Source organism: Dermatophagoides pteronyssinus, unplaced genomic scaffold, assembly GCF_027571235.1.
Source record: "Dermatophagoides pteronyssinus isolate colony J.1.1.1.1 unplaced genomic scaffold, Derpt_VIB-CSIC_2022.12 sq0005, whole genome shotgun sequence".
Classification (NCBI taxonomy): domain Eukaryota; kingdom Metazoa; phylum Arthropoda; class Arachnida; order Sarcoptiformes; family Pyroglyphidae; genus Dermatophagoides; species Dermatophagoides pteronyssinus.
In genome coordinates, this window is record NW_027461529.1 from 1,662,851 (window position 1) to 1,674,917 (window position 12,067).

The 12,067-nt window shown below is 24.9% G+C and overlaps 1 protein-coding gene across 3 annotated transcripts in view; it reads right to left on the minus strand.

The window, feature by feature from the left end:
• Nucleotides 1–12,067, minus strand: part of Tomosyn (syntaxin-binding protein tomosyn) — a 37,753-nt gene that overhangs the window by 14,008 nt on the left and 11,678 nt on the right. For all 3 annotated transcript variants that reach the window (XM_027339084.2, XM_027339085.2, XM_027339086.2), the window contains exons 2-3: nt 1,475–1,572; nt 715–796 (exon numbers count right to left, since the gene is read on the minus strand). In XM_027339084.2, coding sequence (XP_027194885.1) covers nt 715–796; nt 1,475–1,572 — 180 coding nt within the window. The remainder of the gene's footprint in view (nt 1–714; nt 797–1,474; nt 1,573–12,067) is intronic.

The following is a 12,067-nucleotide window of genomic DNA, read 5'->3' on the forward strand; positions in this document are numbered from 1 at the left end:
ATAAAAATGTAATGATCATTAATGACTAAATGGCTAAATATGGAAATATAATCATGAATTTAATTTCTCTTTATTCATCTCTTCCTGTTTTTTTTGTCTCTTGGTTAATTTATTTCCTTATGAATTTAGGTTTTTTATATTCTGTTCAGTGGTTGTTGTTGTTGTTGTTGTTGTAAAAATCTAATCAAATAAATTAACAGGGTGACATTGAGAAAAATTATTCACAAACGACCACACACATACATACATACGCAGGCATAAACATCATAAAATTGATCACGATTATGGATTATAATCTAAACATCATACAACAACTCTATCTGTATTTTCATTTTTTCTTGCTTTTGGCATTTCATATATGATGGATTTCATTTCATTTAACCGCAAATAAAAAAAAAAATTGGAAAATGAAATATTACATTCACCACACACACACCATAGGGTAATCACATAATATTCATCATTTTTTTTGTTGTTGATATTCTGAATGGATCAAATCTGTTTGTTCAAATTGCACTTTTTTTTGTACAAGGTATATTATTAATACGGTAATACATAAACACTACCGTATTTGGTATATATTTTTGATACAGCCATTTTTTTCAAACTGTATATGATAACAATTTTGTTTTTGTGTTAACTAAACTAAAAATATATATAGAAAGAGAAGAGAGAATATCTAATATTATTTACATAATAATAATTATTATTTACCTCATTAATAATGAAAATGATTTGCAATACGGCAAATTCGGTTACATGACGAAGACTGATGTCGACACCGGGACGTCCCAGACTTTTTTCCATCAAACAACCAAAAAAAAAAAAAAAAAAAAAAAAAAAAAAAAATCAGTTATTTTTTTCCCCATAGTTTTCGTTGTTGTTGTTATTTTTGAATTTAATTTTTTTCCATTTTTTTTCCGCGTTGTTGAATGAATGTGAAACGATATTAACACCAACCACGACAGAATTCGGCCAAATTGAACATTATTTTATTCGAGAAAAAGAAAAAGAAAAAAAGAAAAAAAAAATGGAATATAATTTCATTTCGGGAGAAGAAAAAAAAATTGAAATTTTAAACCGCGGTGTGAATTTTTTCTCTCTTTTTTTTGGCACTTTGTTTGAAGATAGATAGTTTCAATTCAATTCAATTTATGCAAACATCAACATCATCATCATCATGATCATACAGAATAAAAATAATGACTTGCTAATGATAATCAGTTTTTCTTTTTCTTTTCTGCTGTCTTATCTTCTTATTCTCAGATTCAGAATTTTTCTTTTCTTCTTCTCTCATTTGAATTCTTTGTTTTATTTCTAACTAACGAAATTTTTTTTCTTCTGAATAGGTAAAATGAATAAGAAAAAAAAAAGTTTTTCATCTTATAACAATGAATGATGTTGTAACAATAAGAATGTTATTATTATTATTTTGAATGAATTTTCTTTCTTATTTTGTGTTTTTGATACTTACATTCGAAGTGAACCATTTTTCGATCCAATTGCAATCAAACGTTGTATTGGATCGAATGCAATCGATGTAGGTTGATATGGAAAACCATGCTGAACAATCTATAAAGTTTTTAAAAACAAAACAAAAACAAAAAACAAAAAAAAACAACAACAAAAGAATTCAAGATTAGTAATTTGTGACTATCAAAACAAAACAAAATAAACAAAAAAAAAGAAGAAGAAGATCAAATCTGATAAATAAGTTTATTCTAACTTGAAATGATAAAAGAAAATTAAATATCCTAAGAAATAATTGATGTGTTCAAAAAAAAAAAAAGTATATATGGCCATACTATTTCGACCTAATAATAAAAACATAATAATCTTTTTTCCTGGTTGATGATAAAAAAGCGTGTTTGCGTGCGCTTGTGCAAATTCTATTCTAGACAATGAAAATTCTATTCATCATCATCATCATCATCATCATCATGATAAAAAATTGTGCTTGACATGGTTATAGTTTTGTTTTTCTACTTAGAATAATAATTTATGCGTATCAAAGAATACAAAAAAAAAAAAAATAGGGAAAAAGAAAACACACAATGCATTCATTCAAACTAAATATTATGATCATCATCATCATCATCATCATAATATAAAATCACGAACATTAATGAATGAAAGATGCACAAATTGTTTTGGCCCATAACACACAAACACACACACACACACACAGACATAATGACAAATACAAATATAATAATGGAAATTTATTCAACTTTCAAGGTTTTGGTTTGGTTCCCTTGTAACACTATAATCATTCTTGATTTGAATATTTATTTATTATAATAATAATCATCATCATTTTTTTTCGTAATAAAAACACACAGACAGACAAAACAGATGAATATTCTTCAACATGTTTTTTTCTTTTCCTTAAAAAAAATTTTTATTATTATTATTATTAAAATTCTTAAGAAATAATAATCATTTCAATTCAATTTCAAATGAAAATATCGTTCGTTCGTTCGTTCGTTCAAACATAAACATTAAATTTATTATGAAATAAATATCTTTTATTTCAAAGAATTTTTTCTTTTCTTTTTTTTTGAATCAAAATCAACGAAAAATAAAATAAAATATGAATGAAGAACCCATCAGAATATACAAAGAATATTTTAGGTATGTTTTTTTCTTTCTTTTACAAATATAATTATTTAAAACTCCAAATTTATATATTCTTGAAGATATTCCACAGAATTCTTCTTTTTTTTTTTTTGTTTTGTTTATTATCATTATTATGTTACACAATAATAATGTTGTTGTTGTTTCTGTATAGAATTAATATCCAAATATGCAAATATCAAAATTCATCGTCACTGTTCGTTTTGTAAAAGCTGTGTGTATATGTTTTATATTCAAGAAAAAAGGTACAAAAGTCTATGTTTAATGTTATTAGAATGGTATTTTTTTTCTGGTTGACAACTTTACGACAAAAAAAAGTTTTCACTATTCAGTTTTTTTGTTGTTGTTAAAATTGTACAGGTGTTTCGGGGCGTATTAAACCAGAAAAAAACAACAACAACAACAGAATTTGTTCACAATCACCATGTTCATGATGATGATGATGTGCATTCATCCGAATAATCCGCTTTTTTCCCAAACAAATATTCCGTTCACAAACATCATATTTTGTCAAATAGAAAGCAAATTATTTGAAGAAAAACAAAAACAAAAACATTTCAAGAATCACTTCATTTCATCAATGTATTTTTTCACAGTTTGTTTAATATAAAAATTCTTATTTCTCGCATAATTTTTTGTTGTTGTTGTCGTTTACAAGAATACGCTTCATTTAAAGGCTATAAAATTCTATCCTTAAAAAAACCTTTCCATTATTAAACCTTTCCGCATCCGTTAACTACGATGATGATGATGATGATGATGATGACAAATAATGTAAAAAAATGTTATTGAAGATTAAGAAAAGAAAATAAACCAATTTACAAACATTAATCAAGAGAAAGAAAAAGAAGAATTTTTTTTTCTTTTTCCACCATTTCAAATGTAAAATGATAAAAGTATTTTTGAATTAATAATAAAGTACATCCAATTCATCAGTATGACCATAGAGTGTGTAAAAGGAAAAGAGAGAATTTACAATTTACAAAGAAAAATGTCAGGCAAAATATGTTCATACAGTTGTTGTTGTTATTTTTTTCCAAAAAATTACATCCGAAAATACAAAATTTTACAAAATTCATTTTGACTTTACTTAGTTTTTTTTTCATCTGTATTTTGGATACCATATTTTCATTTATTTTTGTCAAATGAAAAATGTCAGAATCACCTATTTGTTTGTTTGTTTGTTGCTTACTTGTCATCAGTAGGAAACGAAAATAGCTAAAACGAACATTCTAGTTGAGGTAATGACACGGCAAAGTATAGTAAAGTAAGAAAAAAAATGTTGACACTGAAATAAAATGCTTAAAGCTAAATGATATTTGACCGGAAAATTCATTTCATTTCATTTCTTAACGTATTTGGTATATCAAGTCGGTTTTTTTTCGAGAGAAAAAAAAATGATTTTTAATGGCATATAAGTGTGTGTGTGTTTAATGGTTTGGTGTTGGTTGGCTGAATAGCTCAATTCATTTCAACAACAACAAAAAAAAAATCCAATTTTTTTTTTGCCCGAAATATGGTTGTCATTGGTAACTAATAGATCATGAATTAGAATATGAAAAAAAAGAAAGAAAAAAAATCACCGTAGCTGTATAATGCAATGTTTCGATATGATCTCGTTTTTTTTTAAATACAAAATTCACCACACCCGTATAATACATTTGACATTAGAATTTTTTGGTTTGAACACGAGAAAAATCTTACTAAAAATGATCGAATGGATAATTAAAACATCATCGAAAAATCACAATGAATTAAAGCTTAAAGTTTATGAATTTTTTTTATCATTTTTCAATGATAATAATAATGAAAATTTCCTTTTTTTCCATTTTTCAATCATGATTATTATGCATTTGGAGTGTGCCAACCAACCAACCAACCAAACAACAAAAAAAACCATTAAATGATAATTGAACTAACCTAATAGATCTATTTAGATTTAAAATTCATGTCAAGTATATCGAATGTTTTGTTGAAAACAAAGCAGAAAAAAAACATTTTCTTTTGGCTACGATTTCGAAATTCTAAATGAAAACCACATCACATGTATTATAATGATATAAATTCGAAATGAAATTATTCGAATTTACTAATGATGATGATTGAACATAACAAAACTGACATTGACATTTATTTTTTCATCATTAAATCATTTGGAGTTTATAATTAAAAATGATAATAAATGAATGAATGAATGAAGAATGATTGATTGAAATGATGAGAGAAAAAAATGCATGTTTTTTTTCTTTGGTTGAAGGGTATGCGAAAAAAAAACCTTGAAGCAAAATAATTTGCAAATAGAATACAAAAAAAACAAAAAAAAAAACCAACACTATTTTCAATCAACCAGAATTTTGTAGATCAAACAGTTGAATGAATCATCATCTAATGGTCATATAATCATTTAGAAATCATTCATTCATTCATTATATGTAATATCCATTATTGATACATTTTCAATGATAACAAAACCCCGAAAAAGCAATGAAGTATGACGCCAAAATTATATATATAAGGGTAATCAAACAAAATTTTTTCATTTCATTTAAAAAAAATGAAATAAAATTTTTTGGTTTGAAAATAAAAACGACAAAGAACAACAAACATCGCAGAAAAAAATGAATTCCATTTGTAAAAAAACCATATATAAAAAATATATGACAACGAAACAGAGAGAGAGAGAGAAAAAAAACATGACAGAAACTGAAATGAAATGAAATGAAATGAAATGAAATGAAAAAAAAAACAAGAATCATTTTGATGATTTTTTTTAAGGACAACATTGAGTTAAGTCAAACAGAAGAAAAATGAAATATAAAAAATATGACGCGGGCAGGGTATACCAAAAACACATGATGGTCCAGAAATGGTCTCAACAACAACAACATTGAAATGGGAAAAAAATGAAAAAATAAAAAATCAAGCTGAGAGGCTAATATGGATGGTGATGAACACCACCAAAAACATTTTATTCGCATTGACCGCATATAAAATTCTCAATAAAAAAAAAGCACAAACACACACACACACATTAAAAATAGAATCCATAGAATTTTTCCATAGAAGAAATTTATTCTACTGTATTTCGCTTTCATTCACTCACTTTTTTTTTATCATCATCATCATCATCATCATGACCGATCATTAAGATTGGTCATTCTGGAACTTACATAATAACCATCATCATCAACATGATCATCATCAACATGATTATTATTATCATAATAAAGTTAAAAAGAATTGTGAAATGATCATAATAATAATAATAATAATAGTAATAATAATAATAATAATAATGTCAACAACAGGAAAATAAGAAAAGAAAATAAATATACCGTTGTTGCATATATTAAATAATATTTACATTTATTTTTTTCTGATTTCAACAACATTATTTATTATGATGTTGGCTAGCAAAAAAAGAAAAAATGACAAAACAAAACAAAATAAATAAGAATAAGAATGAGCGAATGAATAGGTTTTTTTTCTGTATAAATGAATTCTTAAATGCATATAGCAAATGTATAATGCTTCCGGAATTAATCGATTTTGTATTTCATTTATTTTGTGGCCTTTTTTTCTTTCTCTCTCTCTTATTGCATTTCCCTGGACAATTATTTGTGCCAAAATATATATGGATGATGTTAGAAGAAAAAGTGATAAATGATTTTTTCTTTCTTAGATCTTCATTTGGTTTATAATGATAAAATGTTTTTTCTTCTTTTTCGAATCATTTTAATCAATGTGTGTATACATTATGTGTTAACAATCAATAAATTTAATTGTTTTTTTATATTCAAATTTAAATGTTGATTTTTTTTCGATTGTTTTGTTTTTTATTATCATTATTATTATTGTGTTATTTCAAAAACAAGAAATCAAATAATCATCTAAATAATAATGATAATGGATGGGTAGCCAAAAAAAACAGAAAAAATATCGTTTTGAATGGGAATTTTTTTTGCAAACAAAAATCACACATACATTATCAATGGTAATGAAATATGAACTTTTTTATTTGATTCAACAAAAAATGATTGAAAAACAAGGGGGGATAAAAAAATTTTCAATGTAAAACAAAAAACAAAAATCAATAATAAAATATGAAAAAAGCACATTTTTTTGAATAAATTCATCATTGATGGCTCCATTTTTATTATTGTTTTGATTTTTTTTCCCATCATCATCATCATCACCGTTATCGTTATCGTTATCGTTATCGTTATCGTTATTGTTGTTTGTTTGTTATTAAATTTTTCTTATTTTTTTTCTGGAAATTTAATAACAAAAAATTTTATTTCGTTTTTTTTAAAAAAAAGGAAACAAAAATAAATAAATAAATAAAATAAATGGAATTGATGATGTGATTGGTGGAAATTGTATGAATTTTATATGTAGATTTGGAATTTTTTTGCTTTGTTTTGTTTGTTGCTGTACTAATCAATGTTCCAGTATTGTCTTCTTGTTCTTTATATTTTAATTTTCATTTCCATTTCTCATTGACAAGATGAAAGTAGAGAAAGAGAGAGAAAGATGTTGAATAGATTCAGTTGAATAAATTCACAGTGCAAAGATGAGAAATAGTAAGGAGAAGAAAAAGTGAATAGGAAATAGAAAATTTATGGATCGTTCCAAGATGATGATGATGATGATGAACCAAGAATAGAATACACATTGTGTTTCATATAAAGAATTGGAAAAACAAAACAAAGAAAAAAAATTGGTTCATAATGCATTTGAGTTGATGTTTTTCAATTTTTCTTATCTTCTTTTATATTCTTTATTTCATTCATTCATTCATTCATTCATTTTTTTATGTTGTTGGTCTCGGTCTTTTGGTTTCGATATGAATATGAACATTTTCATATATGTATGCGGTAATGTTTTGGAGAACTGTAGAATCGATTTCCTTTTTTCTTTCGACAATCGACATTTGTGTTTGTGTGTGTGTGTGTAAATAGAAAGTTTTTTATTCTAATCGATCAATCATTACGTATTAGCAAGACCATGAAGAGAATATGGAACAAGAAAAAAAAATGAAAAACGAAAAAGTACAAGACATTCAAGTGATCAAATCATTGAGAAAAAAAAATTGCATAAAAGAAATAGAAAATTATGGAAAAGAATCTATATGCGTATTTTAACAGGTCAAGGTTAACTGATAATAATAACAATGTTAATAATAGAATAATGATGATGATTACATTGATTTAATAATATTAATAATAATAATCAGATTACAAAAAAATGAAGTGAATTGAAATAAATCATCGGTATCATATTTCATGATAATTTCTAATGAAATTGCTGATGATGATGTAAAATTATTACTACTAATAAATTATATTAAAGAGAGAAAGGATTGTTAATTTAATTTGTTACAAATTGAAACAAAATTACAATTAATTATACATTGTCGGTGTGTCTAAATTCATTTAAATCTCTGAACAATTTTTTCATTGATATTTTTCAAATCAGAAATCAAAGTTTGCTTTTTTTTGATAAGATTAACAACAAAAAAAAACAGCATTTCCAATTCCTATTGACAAGCACAAGTGATAATTGTAATGACCGATCGAATGTTGTAAAAATCAAGAATGACAATCAATTTTTGTTTTTCATTTATCTTATCGTTTACAATACTGAAAGATCATCATCATCATCATCATGAACAACAGAGATTCAGTGAGACAACAGAAAGATTCAAAATAATAAATCATTTAATACATTGTACAAATATCTATTCTTTTATTTTTCAATAACAAAACAGACAAAAAAAAAATCAATTATCGTACCATGCTAACGATCATCATCATCATCATATCAATTTGATTGACAGGGGAGAGAGAGAGAGAGAAAAGGAAAAACTATAAATATATGAAAAAAAAAATTTCCCATTGTTCTAAGTCAGTGTTATTCATATTTGTTATACAGAATTTGAGGAATTTCATTATTTACAATTTTCTCTCACTCTCTCTCTCTTTCTCTCTTTTTTCTTCTTTTTTGTTGTATGTAAATATCGATTTTATTTTATACTGATCAAAAAAAAAAACAAAAAAAAAACAAACAGATAAAAATAAATGGATAGATAGGCAAGACAACCATGAAAACAAAATATTGTGAAAAAATAAATGATGGGAATAACACATTTTTATTAGAAATTCATTGACGTAATCACATACAAACAAACAAACAAACAAACAAACAAAAACACAAATATTATTTGATGACAGAATCATTTAGAATCAAAATTCATGTATATGTGTATGGTGTATGGTATGTAAAATTCACAAATCGAAAGTTTTTTCCATCTCATCATGTTTATCTCAACATTTTTATTTTTGTCAGCAAGAATTTTCGAATCGAAATATAATAATATTTTCTTTTTGTTGTTGTTGTTGCACCTTCATTTTATGGTTATTGTTTTTGAAAATTATATACATTGATAATGTTTAAAAAAAACAAAAATAATAATTTTCAAAACAAAAATTTTATTTTCAAATGAAATTCGTTTATATAAAAAAAAACTTTTTTCTGCTCGGACAATTTTGCTTTTTGTTTTTTTTTGTTTTGTTTTTCAGAAAAATATTTTTGTCATTGTGAGTTATGAATTTTGGTTTTTTTGTTGTTGTCCAAAGATCAAAAATGCCATTTTCATTTTCATTTTCGTTTTTGCCGGACAAAATTGTTCAAAAAGAAAGAAAAATATTAAATAAATTTTTTCCAGTTCATTCTATGGATTTTTTTTTGGTCCTAGCCAAATAGATGCTACTGGAATTGTTTCATCATAAATTGTGATTAATAGTTATAGTCAGTGAAAGAAAAGAGAGATAGAAACAAGAAAAGAAAATGATTTTCACTTTGTCCATGTTTAGAGAAGCTTCCATGGTTCTTTTTTTTTCTTAAAAGATTCTGAATTTGAAATTCTTTCACCATCTCTCTGTGTGTGTGTGTGTGTGCGTGTCATTCTGGTATTTTTTTTTTTTTGTTTTCTTTATTCGGTTGGCGGTAAACAACAATAAAAAAGAAAGAGATAGATAAATAGATACCCGAAAAACAACAACAACAACAACGTAAAAATGTCATCTTTCTTTTTTGGTTTCAAGAGAAAAAACAATAACATTTTTTTTTCAATTTTTTTTCCTGGTTAACAACAGTAACTGATTTTGGTATTATCCAAGAGAGAAAAAAAACCAACATTGAAAACCATAAAAATGAATTGCTATCACCACACACACAGCCAAAGTGTCAATGTCAATTATGAACAAGCTTGTAAGCCAAATTTATTATGAAATAGTGATTATAAGAACAATGAAAGAAAATTGAGATGATCTTATAAAGAATGATATTCGTATTTTGGATCGTATTCTTCATGGTCATTCACAGTCATTGTCAGTTGCAAAAATTTTCCTTCCAATGTTTCCAACCGTTCAATGTTTCAATATTTTTTGAAATATGATTTTAAACAAACTGAGAAATTTGAATAGTAAATATGATGAAAAAGGGAATTTTTTAAAAAATATGTAAAATTTGTTTTGAATACAAAATTTTTCATATTCATATTTTTTCCAGACAAACAAACCAACGAAAAAAACGAAGATGATTTGATCAAATTTCATATCGTTGATGAATAAAAGATATGAAAAGAAATGCAACACTGTCAAACATTTTGAACAAATAAAATTATTAGATTTTGTTGAAATATTGAATATGATTGTTGTTTAAAGATTGAATCAACAACAACAACAAAAATTAATTCAATTAGTTTTATTTTGTTTTTGTTTTTGTTCTTTCGGGGTTTGAATTTCAAATTCACAAAAGAAGATTCATTTCAACTTTGAAATTTCAATCAGTAATAAATTCAACAAAAAAAAGGGAGAAATGGTTGGAATATGACAAATTCATTTTTCATTTCGAAAACAAAACAAAAAAATGATGAATGACGAAAACGAAAATTGATTATTTTTTGATGTTTAGAAATTATTTCAATTCTGTTTTGTTTTGCTTTTCTTTCTGAAAAATTTCCCGGAATAATTGTTTTCAAATTTTTTTTCCCCAAAATTAAATTATTTCAATCAAAATTTAATTTTGTATTGAGAGAATTGAAAAGAGAACGAGAGAGATTGAGAAATAATTTATTGACATTATTATCGAATTTTATATACCAACAAGGAAAAAAAACTTCTATGAAAATAATAATAAAGCAAAAGAAGAAAAAAAATTGATTATGTCATGTTTCTATTTATTTATTGCTTACAATAATGGTTATATATTGAAAAAAAAGAGGTAAAAAAAAACCAAACAAAATCAATCATTTTTATAGGTTTGTTTTTGGGTGTAAATAGTCGAATTTATTATTATTATTATTATTATTATTCTTGTCATCATCATCATCATGATCGACATGATTACTTTCATTTCAATTTGAAAAGGAGAAATCAAAATTTTTTATGATAAACAGAAAATCAATAATAATAATAATAATAAACAGAAGCAAAACAATTTCCTAATTGAAATTGGAAAATAAAAAAAAAAACATTTACCATAAACATCATCATTCAATCAAATCAAATCATTTTTTTTTTTTTTTTGCTCAATTATTCAATGCAGTTGTAGAAGAAAGAAAAAAAATGTTGTCAACAATCATCATTGAATTCGTAATAATGTTTTGTTCATTGATTTGATTTCCAGAAGAAAAAAAAGAAATTTTGAAAAATTTCGTGAAAATCAAAAAAAAATAAAAATCCTGAAATTTTGTCTGTTGTTTTTCTTTTATTCCCTCTCATCTTGCTCTTTATCTAATATAATTGTGTTGCTTTTTTTTCACCCGAAAAAACGCTATTCAGGATAGACAAAGAGAGAGAGAGAGAGAGAGAGAGAGAGAGAGAGAGAGATTGAATGAAAAACAAATATAAGAAAAAATCTTAAATTCTGAATTCCAAAATTTGATATAAATGCAAGCAAGTGTTAGAAAGAGAAAAAGAAAACGATTCACAAATACTGCCATAAGGGATTCCCAGATTGAGTGGAATTTTTTTGAGCAATGTTTAAAGATTGAGAATTTTTTTTCTTTCTCACTCTCTCTCTCTCTTTATCTATACAAACATCCTGAATATGAAAAAAATGATAATAATGTGCTGCCGAATAAATGCAGTTTTTTATATGAAAAAATAAAATATTTTGAAAAAAATGAAACTATGAAATATAGACTAGAAGTTTTTTTGGATTCATAATGTTTTTGAGATTTTCATTCATTTTTATCAAAAGATTTCTATCACTACAGCTGGATTATTGTTTCCAACAACAACAACAACAACAAAACCATAAAATGAGAAAAAAAAACAACAACCAAATTCTATAAAGTGAATAAAATGACCGTAAAACCAGAAGAGAAACAAAACAAAAAAACAACAACAACAAATCATTTGTT